A 15,515-nucleotide genomic window follows, 5' to 3' on the forward strand; every position below is an offset into this window, starting at 1 on the left:
GTGTGTAGCATAGATTGGAGAGCCACTGGTTTTGTTTCTCACCTTCACACAGTATAGAATTAGATAGATATATTTTTAGCCACCTATCCGGAAATATGTGTCTAATAGTTTTCTTTATTTAATTCTTAATTTTCTATGTTCCTGTCTGTGACTTTTATCTGGCAAATTAAATTGTGGCCAGGATATTCCAATGAGCCTGCATTGTTCCTCAATGTAAATAGCAGACATTGGAGCACGGCTTTACCTTCTTTTATGTTTGTTCTTCATGCAACTTTTTCCTAAGCTGCTCAATATTTGATTAGTTCTCATGGAGATTTGTAGCTTATATTTAACTTCTGATAGGAGTGCTAGATCACTGATTCATTTCTAATGAAGTAAAATTAAATGAAGTGGGTCTGATTGGCTTTAAAGTGATGTCCCTGAGTAATAACTAAAGCTTTCAGAAAAGCTCAGGTGCAGTACCTTCATAATCCTTTTTCCAGAGAACCAATTTATGAACCCTACGCCAATAAGCAATCATATCAATGCTATCACTTCTGTGATACACATCTATCAGTATTGACATCTTTTATTACATAGTTTTATAGTTATTTTGATCTTTTAAAATCTTAAATACCTCTAGATTTCCCTCTGCAAAATAGTCATGCCCATGAGAAAGAACTGTTAGCAATAGGAGGGGACATACCTATTGACTTTCAATGTATTTGTTAATCAAGTAGCAAAATTAAACCTCAAAGCCTTCCTGCCTAGAAACAACTCACAGATTTTTGGAAAGGGAACAGAAACATCTGTACATAGAAGCACTGAGTCACACATAAATACAAAAGTAAATAAATATGAAGGAAAAATCATTACCAGACTCCATCAAAGTCCTCACTGTTACTGAGTGGGATTTCCCCCCTATCCTCTTCAGGAACCTGCTTAGTAAAGTTCCATGGGATATAGCCCTAGAGGGCAGGGGGCCCCAAGACTCTTGGTTGGTATTCAAGGATCACCTGCTACAAGCTCAGCAGTGCTGCATTCCAACTAGAAGGAAGTGCAGCAGGAGGGCCAGGAGACCTCCTTGGATGGGTAAGGAGCTGCTGAGGAAAATCTGAAGGAAAAAAAGAGGCTTATAAAAGGTGGAAGCAAGGACAGGGAGCCTGGGAAGAATTCAGGGATTTTGTCTGGGAAGCTAGGGACCAGGTTAGGAAAGCTAAGGCCCAGTTAGAGTTAAACTTGGCTACGGATGTTAAGGATAACAGAAAAGGATTCTATAGGCACATTGCAAATAAAAGACAGACTAGAGACAATGTGGGCCCTCTCTGGGAGATATCAGGAGAACTGTCCACCCTGGATTTGGAGAAGGCTGAGGTTCTCAAAGACTTCTTTACCTCAGTCTTCAGTGGCAAATGCTCTGATCTCACTACTCAAGTGTTGGAAGGCAGACGCAGGGACTGTGAGAATGAGGACCTTAGGCCCACTGTACGAGAGGATCTGGTTCGAGACCATCTTAAGAACCTGTATGTGCACAAGTCCATGGGACCTGATGAAATCCATCCACGGGTCCTGAAGGAGCTGGCAAATGAAGTTGCTAAGCCACTGTCCATCATATTTGAAAAATCATGGCAGTCAGGTGAAGTTCCCAATGACTGGAAAAAGGGAAATATAACCCCCATTTTCAAGAAGGGTAAAATGGATGACCTGGGCAATTACAGACCAGTTAGTCTCACCTCTGTGCCTGGCAAAATCCTGGAGCAGATTCTCCTGGAAGGCATGCTAAGGCACATGAAAAACAACAAGGTGCTTGGTGACAGCCAGCATGGCTTCACTAAGGGGAAATCCTGCCTGACCAATTTGGTGGCCTTCTATGACGGGGCTACAGAACTGATGGACAGGGGTAGAGCAGTTGATGTCATCTACCTGGATTTGTGCAAAGCATTCAACACTGTCCCGCATGACATCCTGGTTTCTAAATTGGAGAGACATCAATTTGATGAATGGACCACTCAGTGGATAAAGAACTGGCTGAATGGCCGCATGCAAAGAGTTGAGGTCAATGGCTCAATGTCCAGCTGGAGACCAGTAATGAGCGGTGTCCCTCAGGGATCGGTGTCGGGACCGCTCTCTTTGTTGGTGACATGGACAGTGGGATTGAGTGCACCCTCAGCAAGTTTGCCGATGACACCAAGCTATGTGGTTCGGTTGATACGCTGGAGGGAAGGAATGCCATCCAGAGGGACCTTGACACGCTTGTGAGGTGGGCTGATGCCAACTCTATGAAGTTTAACCATGACAAGTGCAAGGTCCTACACCTGGGTCAGAGCAATCCCAGGCACAGCTACAGGCTGGGCAGAGAAGAGATTCAGAGCTGGCCTGTGGAGAAGGACTTGGGGGTGCTGGTCAATGAGAAAATGAACATGAGCCAGCTTCAGTGTGCGCTCGCAGCCCAGAAAGCCAACTGTATCCTGGGCTGCATCAAAAGGAGCGTGACCAGCAGGTCCAAGGAGGTGATCCTGCCCCTCTACTCTGCTCTCGTGAGACCTCACTTGGAGTATTGTGTGCAGTTCTGGTCTCCTCAACATAAAAAGGACATGGAACTGTTGGAACAAGTCCAGAGGAGGCCCACAAGTATGATCAGGGGACTGGAGCACCTCCCATATGAAGATAGGCTGAGAAAGTTTGGGCTGTTCAGCCTGGAGAAGAGAAGGCTGCGTGGAGACCTCATAGCAGCCTTCCAGTATCTGAATGGGGCCTATAGGGATGCTGGGGATGGACTCTTCACGAGGGACTGTAGTGATAGGACAAGGGATAATGGGTTAACACTTAAACAAGGGAAGTTTAGATTGGATATAATGAAGAAATTTTTTGCTGTTAGGGTGGTGAGGCACTGGAATGGGTTTCCCAGGGAAGTTGTGAATGCTCCGTCCCTGGCAGTGTTCAAGGCTGGGTTTGACAGAGCCTTGGGTGATATGGTTTAGTGTGAGGTATCCGTGCCAATGGCAAGGGGGTTGGAACTAGATTATCTTAAGGTCCTTTCTAAACCTATCTATTCTACGATTCTATCCCTTACAGGCAATGCTTTGTAGCAAAGCCTTTCACCTGAAACAAGCATCAGAAAATTCTCTACTTGCTTTCAAGGTCTGGGAGAAAATCAACCTGATACTTCAAAATAACAAGATCACATAGTTTCAAAACCCCTGCCATGGGCACATATTTATAAGGTGCTAGTCTTCACATCCCCTCAGAAGATGCTTGACTGAATGATTTCTGTCTTTCATTAACGCTTTTTCTAACTGTGAAAGACGTATAATCATTCTCACTTCATCCTGGGATTTCTAAATAGAGCAATGAGGGCACAGCCTCTTTAAGTCACATAGACCGTTTGACCATCTATCAGCAACCAACAAACAATTAAGCAAATTCTTCACTACCACAGACTTCCATGTTAGGGAAAAAAAAAAAAAAAGCCATCAGGAAGAAACTTTTTCCAACTGAGTGCAGCTGCTTAGGGACAAAGCAGAGAAAATGGCTCGTGTTCTTTTGAGCCCTCAGAGCCTGTGAAGCCACCACAGGCCGATTTTTTTTATATTGCCAACAAGGACAAAACTAGTTTTTGCAGTGCACAAGTAGTTTGGCAATTGGAACTGCCAGTTAAAGCACTACTTTGACGAGCAAGGCCATGATTTTGACATGGATTATCCACATTCACAACCATAAGCATATTAAAATAATATACAGACACTTTCATCACAAATTGACAAAAATGTCTCTTTCTACCTCAGAAATAAATTGACTTCAAGTAATAACCAGTTACATGAATTTGTGCCTCAGAGAGTAAACACAAATGGTAAAAAAAACAGTAAGAAACACACAGCAATCACTCTGATCTCATGTATAAGCACTGACATAAATATACAGTAAATATTTTTGCTCCCCTTGTCACAAAGAGTGAAGTTTGTTTCTGATTTAACCAGTCTGGAAAATACTGTCTTTCAATGTCTTTCCAAAACTGGAGATGATGTATACTTCACCACTTACCAGAATGCCCTGCTGGAAAAAGAAAGCAGTTTTAATGCAATCTATATTTGATGGAGTTATTATAATGTATAAATCTTACTAGTACTCGCAGGATAGTGTCCACCATCTTTTTCAGGGAAATCATCAGCTGTTGTCACCAAAAAGATGTCAGGCGATACAGAAGAAACTTCATTATCTGTATGGTGATGGATGAATCATTACTATTTCCTTAGCCAAGTTGCAACTCACAGCTACTTCAATTATTCTCTACTTCATCCCTTCATTTACTGGTCCAAGCAAGAAGATGTAAACTAGGTTCTTCATATAATTAAATCCCATAGTAAGAATATCAATAAAACAGATTATTTCAAGATGAATATGTATTAGAGTGATAACAATCAGACAATGATCCGTTCACGTGACACAAGCTCTGACAGTAGTTGAATACCAGGGACAGGGACCCTAGAGCAAGAAGTGAAATTATTTGTATTCCACTCTTTACTCAGGTATATTCTGAGATTCAGTTCAAAAACCTTAACTCTGCATGTAAGCAGAATTGACAACAGTTGTCATGGCAGGCAATTGAAATATATGGCATATACCATAGGGAAAGACTCTGGTTCGTTAGGAAGAGGATATTAGGATTTACCTTTCATGATGCAACCTGGTCTAGTGGAAGGTGTCCCTGCCCATGACAGCAATTGGAACTAGATGGACATAAAGGTCTCTTCCAACCCAAACTATTCTGTGATTCTATACTAACTATATGGAAAAGCGAGCATAACATGTCAAGAGCATACCCACCAGTTAAAAGTAGTTTTACAATCCTAATGCTTCTGATCAATTTTTTTTTTTTGTTTTAAATTCCAGTATTTATTGAAGATAATGATGCAAACTACTAATATCCTTCACTGGTAAATTACTGGCTATTTAATAAAAAGCCTATAATTAGAGGTAATCATTTAGACCTCTGATAATTTCAGCTGCACAAGCAACATGAAAGGTGAAATGAAATGAAATGAAATACATGCTCCTGTCACAAGAAATCAAGGTACAGGCAAGGCACTCTAATTCATTAATCTGTTATTTTGCAGGACACCCTATGGCATTTATGTTTGGTAGGTCTCCATAAAAATAGAGTTTGGTTTTACCACCAAAAGGAAGAATTAATAACATTTTGATTTGACATTTTTAACTCTGTGCATTCTGTAGAACTTTGAAGATGTTCTAACACCCCGACCCATATTGTATGAAGAGAAATCACTAGTACTCCAAACTCCTTCTTGTCATAGAATAGTTAGGGTTGAAAAGTCAATTCATCCTTTTAGAGAAGAGATAATATTATCCTTATCTCTATATACCCCTAACCTCAGCCTCACAAACCTCTGTGCTCACTTCAAGAAATGGTTTTGAGACTTTACAAAGTAAATACTTCTAATAAGAACAAGACCAAATTCTTAGGGTCATCTATTCTCAACATCCTGGGAAAGTTTATGTGAAAATATGTTGATGTGTGGCTGCTTCGTATTCTCATGCTATAAAAAAAAATAAATAAAAGAATCCTTAGAAAATCAGAATGCTTCTGTTTTCTTTCAAAGGCACACATTTTCTTTTGGCATCTTCAGGATACAAATTAGGACAGTGCTTCTCCTTCCTTCAGTAAATCCCTTAACTAGCAACGTAATCTTTCACACAGTTATTTTAAAGAGTGGCACCATACTATCCTTACCAGAATCCTTCTTAGGACTTTCTTTTTCACCCCCTCCAGAAGAATGATCTGGCAGATGTGAGACTGAAGTAGCACTTCCATAATATGAGGGGCTGGATCTCTTGGTGGAGGTATCTATGGGAGTTGTGTCATGTGTTGATCCACTACCTACATTTTCATCATCTGCACCTGAGGTTGAGGACTCTCCACTAAGACGTGTGCCATCTGCATTATAACGCGAGCCATCTGCATTGTCAATGACTGTTGGAAAGAAGAAATGGAGCAGCTAATAATATCAAGGAGTTACAAAGCTATATTTCAGTAATGCTAAACAATTTAAGTCCTATAACAAAACAAAATAAAGAGAAACAGTTTAGATTAATATCAGTTCATCCATTTTTGCCATCCTATCTAATCTGCCTAGATCATACATTGTTAAATTATGTCTATTGTATATATGCTAACATATATATTTGTCCAACGTATAGGGCCTATTCTGCATCAAATGTATTGATCTGAGGGTTGATTTTAAACATAAAATCTTGTCCTCTGCAATGCCAATCAGAGTTTTAGAACTGGGAGGAATAATTTGTTATGAGAGTTTTCTTCCACTTCCAGCTGCTTTTCTAACCAGCAGCTCACATGAGGTGTAGAAAGGTTGCTTCTTAAGCAAAGTCTTATACGTGAAAGAAATACTAGCAGCTCTGAGGTGTCAATTAATGTCAAATACATATGTAAAAAATGTTTGGTAGCACCTAAAGACAAACCAAGCTCCATAGGATTTAGGGGAAGACAAATGACTAATTGTTTTGAACATCTCTTGACTTCTTTTTCTTATGTTTGGCTTGATTTTTAATAGTTTCAATTGTTTATGTAGAAAAAGATAAACAGATCCTAAAAATGAAACATGCAGTAAGTCTTTCTAATCGATACAGTACCTATTTCACCCTGATTATCAAGAACAGAAGTATCTAGTCCTTCAATTGGTTCACATGTTTTCTCCCTTGTTTCTGTAAAGAAAGGAAAATAGAAAGTATTAATTTGAGAAAATTGAGAAAAAAGTCGTGTATACCCATACTAACTGTGCAGAATTACAAAACATCACTTTCACATGTGGAAAATTGAAAACAAATTTCCAAATCAAACATTATTCACTGATGTACCTACATTGCCCTTTTGTCCCTTCCCAGGTGGAGCACTTTAAGATAATTTTGTCAGCTAACAACAAGGTTTTCCATTTCCACAACCATTCCAGAAAATTTTTGCCATCAACATAAAATAACCTTATTACCCAGTTTCTACACAGACAGCTCCACTCTCTTGGCATCAGTGGCAGCTCTAACCTAATCCATTTTAGCCAGAGGGCTAAAAGCCCTCTATGAAGGTCTCTAAGACCTGGAGAAGTTATAAAGCTTTGGTGGGCATGGACATCGCTGTAGTGAACGCGCCATCCATGGGTGACAGAGGATGCAGCTCACCTGATGTTATGCCAATGCAAAATTTATTTTTAATTATATGACCATCAAGATCAATATAAAAAAATGTCACTGCCATCCAAATAATCAATGAAATTTGCCTACAGCTTTCTGTAAGATGTTACCACTGTGAATGTAATAATCTACTAAAATCCAAGACATTTTAAATTAGTCCATATTTTCAAATATGAGCACATATTTGAAGTGTTCAGGAGATGTCACAAGATTAGCTATATTTTCCTAATAGTATTGTGAAATATTCCCAACTATTAAAAAATTCAAAACCTTAGATGAAAGTGATCTGCTTCTGACCCACATTGCTATCTAACTGCCTAATGTCTGAACGTATATTTGCCTGAAAGCAAATACTGAATGAACCTACTGCAGGTGGCAGCCACTGCTAGCACCCCTTACCACAAATAACTTGATTGCTATATAAGCTCAGGTGTGAATGAACATAAGAGCTGAGCACCATTGCCTACATCAGTTTTGTCTTTAAGACTCACTGTTGCAGAGCTTCACTGCACTAAGCCATTAGGATGAACCAGTCTGAAGCTACTAAGGGGGGGTATGGTCCTAGGGGTAGAAAATAGTTTAGTTCAAAACACTCTAATGACAAAATTGGTCAAATGCACTGCTGGCATTATATATACGCTCTTCTAGAGGCAGACAAAATGTATTTCTTCTCAGCTGAAAACCAGATGATATTTAATGCAGAAGATCTCATTCCAGGACCTTAAGTAGGAGATGATATGTTTTTGTTAATATGTCATAAAAAACATATACATACCTGTTGCATTGTAACAGTATGCGTCATACCGATCACTTGTGTTTGCTGAAAGTTTGTAAACGCCAGTATGATTTGCTGCACAAAGATGATAGGGATTGATTCGTGGGATAACAACATACCCCACTACAAAACCATACCTGTGAAGAACAGAGGAAAATACACCATATTACATATTATAGTAGATGGCATAAGTGCTCTACATATCTGGAACATGAAGAAGAAGCCGTTATTTTATCTTACATTATTTTTTTTAGAAGTGCATGCGTTTATGCGTACTTTTTATATATGAAGGGTGTTCCTTTCTCACATGTACTTACACTATTTTCCAGCCACTAAACACCATTTTGCATGTAATTTCTAGAGCTAAACCCCCTTTAATTGAGTGAGCATTTTATTAGCTAGGATGATCTGTTCCAGAGCAAGGCACTGAAAGTGAGGACTGTAAAGCAAGTGCCCTTTTTACACAACTTGAGACTGTATTACCTGACACTAAAAACTGGCTTTGTGTTTTTTTTCTGGGAGTCACATTTTCATTGCTTTGAGCATAACATACTGCTCAGTGACATGTCACACAGAAATGCTGGGGGCTTGATTTATTCTACCTGAGCAAATTCAGAGATTGTTTGCAAGACACATCACTTTCTGCAAAAGCTGACAGCTTAGTAAAATATTCAGATACAACACTCATTTAGCCACTATTTCTTCCAGTCAAACAATGCAGCTATTGTGTAGAGAACTGATATATTTCAGTGAAGACTGCGGTTAACACAGCTACATAATACAAAATACGTTATTACTATTTCGCAATCCTGTAATACCTGATTAATTCCAATGTATTTAGCTGGGAGGTGTGACAGAATGGTAACAAGAACTGGAGTTTGCTTTGGGTTTTGTTTGACTTCTTGAGTGGTATAATTTATCAGGGAGGAGCAAATTTCATAGCTTTGCAGGTTTTCTATCTGTGAGCCCCATTCCAGTGACATGTCTAATACACGCGACCCTGAAACTCGTGGGTGGAATTATAAACTGCTTTACATTTCCAAGCAAGACTATGATGTTGGCACTTCATAATCCATTAATTGCCTATTTGTGCTATAGTCAGTTGATTCATCTTATTCACTCACCATTCCACATGTATTTTGATGATTAGATGTAGTATATTTTTTCTCACCTACTCAAGCTTGATACAAGCCTAGCCTTACTGACAAGGACTTCTAGTACAGGATCAACAAATGAAAGTAAGAGCGTGGGAGGACTGGCCAGAAGGAAGGGAGGAAGAAATTCTATCTCCATGTCTTACATGTCCAAATCTGTCCTCTGCTAAACTATGAATTAGGGAGAATTGCAATATTAATAAAAGCTACAGTTCCTTACTGAAAAAAAAAAAAAAAGTTACCTGTACTCCTTCTTTTAAATGTCTTTATATTTTAACTTCAGAAAAGACTTTCCACATTGCAGAATACTTATAACTGCTAGCACCAGAAGTCTCCACCCCTAGGCTAGTAAGGATTTGATCCTTAGTCTCTTCATCTAAAGGAGCATGACCAGCAGATCAAGCGAGGGCATTTCCTCCCTCCACTCTGCCCTGCAGTCCTGTATCCAGCTCCAGGGCAACAACACAAGAGGGATGTGGAGCTGCTGAAGTGAGTCCAGTGGAGGCCATGGAGACGCTATGAGGGCTGGAGCACCTCTGCTCTTGAGACAGGCTGAGAGAGCTGGGCTTGTTCAGCCTGGAGAAGAGAAGGCTTCAGGGAGACCTTAGAGCAGCTTCCAGTGCCTAAAGGGACCATCAGGAAATCTGGAGAGGGGCTTTTGACAAAGGCCTCTAGTGACAGGACAAGAGAAATGGTTTTAAACTGACAGAGGGGAGATTGAGATGAGGTATCAGGAAGAAGTTCTTCCCTGTGAGGGTGGTGAGGCTCTGTCACAGGTTGCCCAGATAAGCTGTGACTGCCCCATCCCTGGCAGTATTCAAGGCCAGGTTGGATGGGGCTTGAAGTAACCTGATCTGCAGCTGGGTGGAAGGTGTCCCTGCCTTGTGCCAGGGGGTTGGAACTAGATGAGCTTTAAGGTCCCTTCTAACCCAAACCATTCTGTGATTCTATACATATTTTGTAACACTGAACAATTCAGTATGTTCATATGTTAATGTTAGAGAAAGAACATGCTTGCTGTGTTAGGCAGCAATTTTCCCTCAGAGTAAAGAATCATCTCTAGTTTGTATGTAGTACTATTTTAAATATCATTCCCACTTCTCATGGAAGACTCTTCAAATAATTTTCTGTCCATTTTTCCTTGGCACTTTTGTCTGCCTCTTTCACTACTGTGCAAGTCACAAGGCTTGTGAAAATGAATGTGCTATGTGTATGATATTTAAACGTATTAAAATTATTTCAAGGCATTGCACGTGCATTTTTCCATGATTAAAATTACTTTGTATAGATACTATTAATCCAAAAGGAGCTTCATTCTATTCTCAAGGGCTTGTAAGCCACTGGGAGAGAATATTCATGTGAAAGAACTGGAATGAAAGGATTCATGGGAAATAGTTACAAGTTGTATTAATGCTAGCCCTATTTCTTATGGTACTAGAATGGAAGCCTTGAGGTCCTGGAGAAATGTCCACTGAAGTTTTCTACTCCAGTTAGAAGATAAATTCCATTTATCTATATTTGCTGTTTATTTTATACTGTAATAAAGCTGCAAATCTACTGAAATTTCTTTCAACTCTAATGGTTTGCCAACATGAATCTTCATTATTGATTAAAAAATCAAACAAAACCACAAAAAATCCCCCCAAAACACCAAAACACAAATAACAAACAAAAATTCAGATTTGCAGCTGAGATCTATCTCATTGTTGCATATGAATGTTTAAGATGACTTGCATAATAAATGTGCTATGTATTTTGTAAAGCAAGACCACATAATTATCTATTTTGACATATTTACAGACTATAGGACTGCCCTGACCAGATTAATGCTTGAACAGAGAGCATCCTTGAGGAAAATATTTCATCTTGATGAAATCTGGTGTGACAAAGAATTCTGCTACAGCCCTTTTAAATGGTTTCAGCCAATAATTATTATCCTTACATATTTTATTGTATTCATACTCAATTTAATATTCATATTCAATTTCATATTCATATTTCATTATTCATACTCAAAGTGTGAGTTGTCCCTGCCCATGGCGGGAGGGTTGGAACTTGATGATCTTAAGGTCCTTTCCAACCCTAACTATTCTATGATTCTACGATTCTAATTTTTGGAACACAACATTTTCTGTAGCTTCCACTGTCTTGGAGTAATTTTTTGCTAAACTGAAGAGTCTGTACTATGCATATTTTTTGGCTAATACAGCATCAATTACAGAGGGCAAGTCACTTCATAATATGGTTTTGGGTTTTTTATTGCTCTCTTCTGAAACATCTCCATTCACGGATTATAAGAACGCACTAATACTGTGACCATTTTTTCACCATGATGTCCACAGCTTACCCCTCACATTGCCACTTAATGCTTTTTTACTGTTCCTTGACAGATTTCCCGATGCTGTATATGCCACCTTCAGTCTTTGACCTGACTTTCGATCATTAAAAACATAAATACTTTATTTATGCTTGTCTTATCAATTATTCAGCAATACGGCATGATCTGAACATTTCCTAACTAGTTTTATGCTGTCAATCTTTTATTATATTAACCTCTTACAGAAAAAATCTAAATGAGTTTTTAAAGACAGCTAGTAAATGTATATGCAGTCAAGGTCATGTTTATTACAGGACCCAGACCAAACATACACATGCACAAAGATGTTAATACACAGTAGCACAGATGCAGGGACTTGAGATGACATACTATTTTTTTTAAGAATTTCTTTACCTGCAAGTTTCAAATCCAAGTTCATGAGCTTTCTTCAACTGCTCTAGTGTTGATAAGGTACTGTTGAGAGCTCTGCAGAGTTCAACTGCTTCAGGTCGTGTGAGACTGTAACGACTGTTTTTCTCAACATGAAAAACTCCTCCATATCTGCAACTAATGTTGAATTCTGTTATCAAAAGAAAAGGAAAAAAGTAATTACAAATTGTTGGACTTAATACTTCACTAAAGACCTGGAAATTATTTATTTTCAAGTATAGTGCTTTCAATACAGACCAGCGACAAGTAGCAGCTACTGATTTGTTCAGAAAGAGCACTAACACCTTCAACCTTCCTCATGCTTCCCTTCTTTGGGCTGAGACACAAGCCAAATCTTCAGCCTTTCCAAAAATAGCAACACAACATGTTTTTGCTAGGTATCTATCACTTTTAACATATCAGTAACAGTAACGCACAGAAGATGTAATGACACATGAAAGTCTTGGCAGCCACATTACTGCAAAACTAACTGAATATTCGAATGTATTTGAAAACAAAATATTTTATTCATTACAGAATTTTTTAAAGATTAAATGGTGTATAATCAGAGCATTTATGTTCTTAAGGATCTTTAATTATCTTATTATGATCCCTTCACAATGAATCCTTTTAAATAAATATATGTCAACCCCCAGTTTCAGAACCCGTTCATGTAACATTACTAGCTAGACAAAAGAAGACAGCTCGCATTGGTTTGATGTTGTATGATCTACCTGAGACAAAAACTAAGTAAGTTGCAAAGACATTCTGAAGTCTATGAATTTTAATTTAGTAATACTCTAAAGGTTTGCACATGGAAGTAACTTTCAATGGTAAGCAGGATGAGGATAAAATTACTGAATAAAGAAAAATCTGAGGTTCCATAGTTACATTGTGCAATTTGTTTTCTGGCCTTCAGCCTGGGAACCCTTAACAAGCAGTACCCGCAATGCCTACAGGAGGGAAGTACCTCATATGATTCACTACAGACACTGAATGAAAGGTGTAAGGGCTAGAAGCTCTGAAGAGATCACACTCCATTAATCTTTATGTTGTAAAGATATTGCCTGCAAAATGCAACTGTGGGAAAACAATATAATGCAAGGAAAACCTGTGAATGAGTAAAATGAGAGAAAAAAAAAATAAACATTTTTTTATAATTTTTTTTTTAACAAGAACAGCTACGAAAGAGTGAATAATAATAAAAATAACAATTGTGTGGAGAAAACAGGGACAGATCAGGATTCTTCAAAGCAATGTGAATTAATTTTGCTCCTGCCCCACCTTTCCCCCAAGAGAAATAAGTGGTTGCAGCTCCAGACTAGAATTAGAAGCGCAAAGCACACTTAATTGCAGTAGCCTGTTATACCCATTGAAGAGGAACATGACTCATTTTTATCTTAATTTTCATGGAAGTTCCATGTGCAAAAAAGGGAAAAAATAGACCAGTCTTCTCCAAATATTAAAAAGGGGTGTCTATATCATCTATTTGAAATAAAAGGTACCATATAATAATTATTTTCCTAAAAGACTTGAAATGCAATTCATGCACATCTGCATTGACACATACTATATAAATAACAAGCAACTCTCCTAATGCCATTGTTGCTTGATGGCCTACTTTCTTCTACAGTACAGATATAAAAGCACATAACAGCAATCAAGTTGTACACTCTTCCTTCAGTTGTCTTTGCTCTTTGGTAAACTGAGGTTATACAGTCTACAGTGTATCTGCTCAGAGTAAACTGCAAGGAACATGCCTTTCTACAGGTAACAGGTAACGATCAAGGACATAAACTACCAGACTGGATCCAGCCTGTATGGTATGTGAGAAGGCAACCATTATTTGCAGCATAGCAAGAAGTCTGATATTATTGATGACTGCTTGTCCAAAGGAGCTCAAAAGCTGTGCATCCAATCTTAAATACTTCTATCATGAGCAACAGAATTGATCATTATGGTTACTTGGATTGCCTTTCCACAAAAAGAAGCCAAAAAAATACTTCTTCACCCATCTTCCCCCCAGTTACTTAGGCTGACAAAAACATTTAATGTAAACAAAATTGATATACATCTCATAGCTGCTTAACCGTCTTGATTACGGTTCTCAGTATTATCATGGTGTGAAAAAATGTCAAGAGGACATAAATTTTAGCTTTATGAAATTTATGCAAGACTAACATGTTTTCTCAAAATGCCTTTATTTTGAAAAAGCTCTTCTATTAAAATTTGTCTGAAATGTCATGAGAGGCTTTGAAGGCAAGAATGAGGAAACTCATTTGTTAGCGTCCTCATATGCAAGAGGACACTAACAAATATATTTTTCTTTCCCTAAAGTCTTAATGTCTTGCAACAGGTCTGAGTTTCACAGTATGAGGAGAAGCTGGTGGATTAACACAGAATGGCAGTCTCAGCAAGTTCCCACACATGATTCTGTAATAGTCATGCTGTTTCCACAAGTGTCAGGCACAGATGTGCACAGCACTGGTCTCGGGTACAGCTGAAGGACTAGAGACCTTCCGCAGTCACACTCCTCACTCAACAACACCACATACCCCAAAAACATCACCACGTGTACACAGTGTCACAAGTACAGTCAACAGACATTCAGGTTGCAGATCCCAATAGGTGTTTTCTTGAGACAACACAACAAATAGCTACTCTGCATAGAAGGATATGGCCCACAACTAGTGCTGTGGGATAGAGCTGTTCTTACAGTTGCCATGTGAGTGACTTCTACTTTGGCTCCAAATGTTCCATATTCAAAGCCTGACATTATTTAGAAGGTGTCCAGTCAGTAGCTATATTAAACATAAATGACCTAGACAGCAAAAAGGCTTCTCTTTTGTTTTCCCTTCTTGATTCTCTCTTCCCTGTAGAACTAGGCAGACCTAAATTTGTTAATAATTAAACATACCCCTTGAAGCCCAAGACTTAATATTAAATTTGGGATCAGAGCACAAAGATCTATTTGATAATTGAAAAGGAACAAGCTCAGTGACTTTTGGGACTAGATTTGTTTGGCACATCAACATATCTAACAGTAAATTTAGGCTAATTTCTGAAGAAAATGCAACATCCACTTGTTTTGGGTTGCAGCCGAATCTCACAGCTCATTCCAGACACACTGAAGTATTAAGTAAAGTTAACTTCTTTGAGTGAATTTGATGCAGCTGTCATCAAGCCTCAGCCTAGTCATGGTTTTAAAAGCTACAACATTTCTACATGACCATCTAGAGATCCAGTCATAGTCCAAATAACACTTGTTGGGCACCTAATTCTTTACACTCCAATTGTTGAAAATAAGTAGGCTTACTTATACAAATAGACTTAATGGAACTACTTGTGCGCTACAGTTACACGCATGTATATTTTCTATGGAAATGCTCATCCTGGCTGTACAGCATACATACTGTACACCAGGACAGAGGTGAATTGGGAAGTATCAGACTTATTGCACATACTCTCATCTACTTCACTGTGTGCATACACAGGAAGCTTTGCTCATGCACATGTGTGTCCAGGAAACCCTGGGCAAAAATGTGGCAATTCAACTCTTAAAACTGGGTTTGAGGCCATCCAATTAGTTGGCCCTTTGCCTTAAATTAAAACTGAGACAGCATGCTTTGTTTTTACTTTGATT

General features: G+C 38.6%; 1 protein-coding gene across 8 annotated transcripts in view; it reads right to left on the reverse strand.

Moving 5' to 3' along the window:
* The window catches only part of CD44 (CD44 molecule (Indian blood group)), a 59,386-nt gene that overhangs the window by 26,469 nt on the left and 17,402 nt on the right, over positions 1-15,515 (reverse strand). For 5 of the 8 annotated variants that reach the window (XM_061347027.1, XM_061347021.1, XM_061347061.1 and 2 more), the window contains exons 2-6: positions 11,858-12,023; positions 7,973-8,109; positions 6,646-6,717; positions 5,720-5,968; positions 4,100-4,195 (exon numbers count right to left, since the gene is read on the reverse strand). In XM_061347027.1, the coding sequence (XP_061203011.1) occupies positions 4,100-4,195; positions 5,720-5,968; positions 6,646-6,717; positions 7,973-8,109; positions 11,858-12,023 (720 nt within the window). The remainder of the gene's footprint in view (positions 1-4,099; positions 4,196-5,719; positions 5,969-6,645; positions 6,718-7,972; positions 8,110-11,857; positions 12,024-15,515) is intronic. The other 3 variants (XM_061347053.1, XM_061347036.1, XM_061347082.1) reach the window with 1 other exon arrangement.

This window comes from Neopsephotus bourkii, unplaced genomic scaffold (assembly GCF_033783945.1).
Source record: "Neopsephotus bourkii isolate Nb327-2 ecotype Australia unplaced genomic scaffold, CSIRO-AGI_Nbou_v1 NB_42, whole genome shotgun sequence".
Classification (NCBI taxonomy): domain Eukaryota; kingdom Metazoa; phylum Chordata; class Aves; order Psittaciformes; family Psittacidae; genus Neopsephotus; species Neopsephotus bourkii.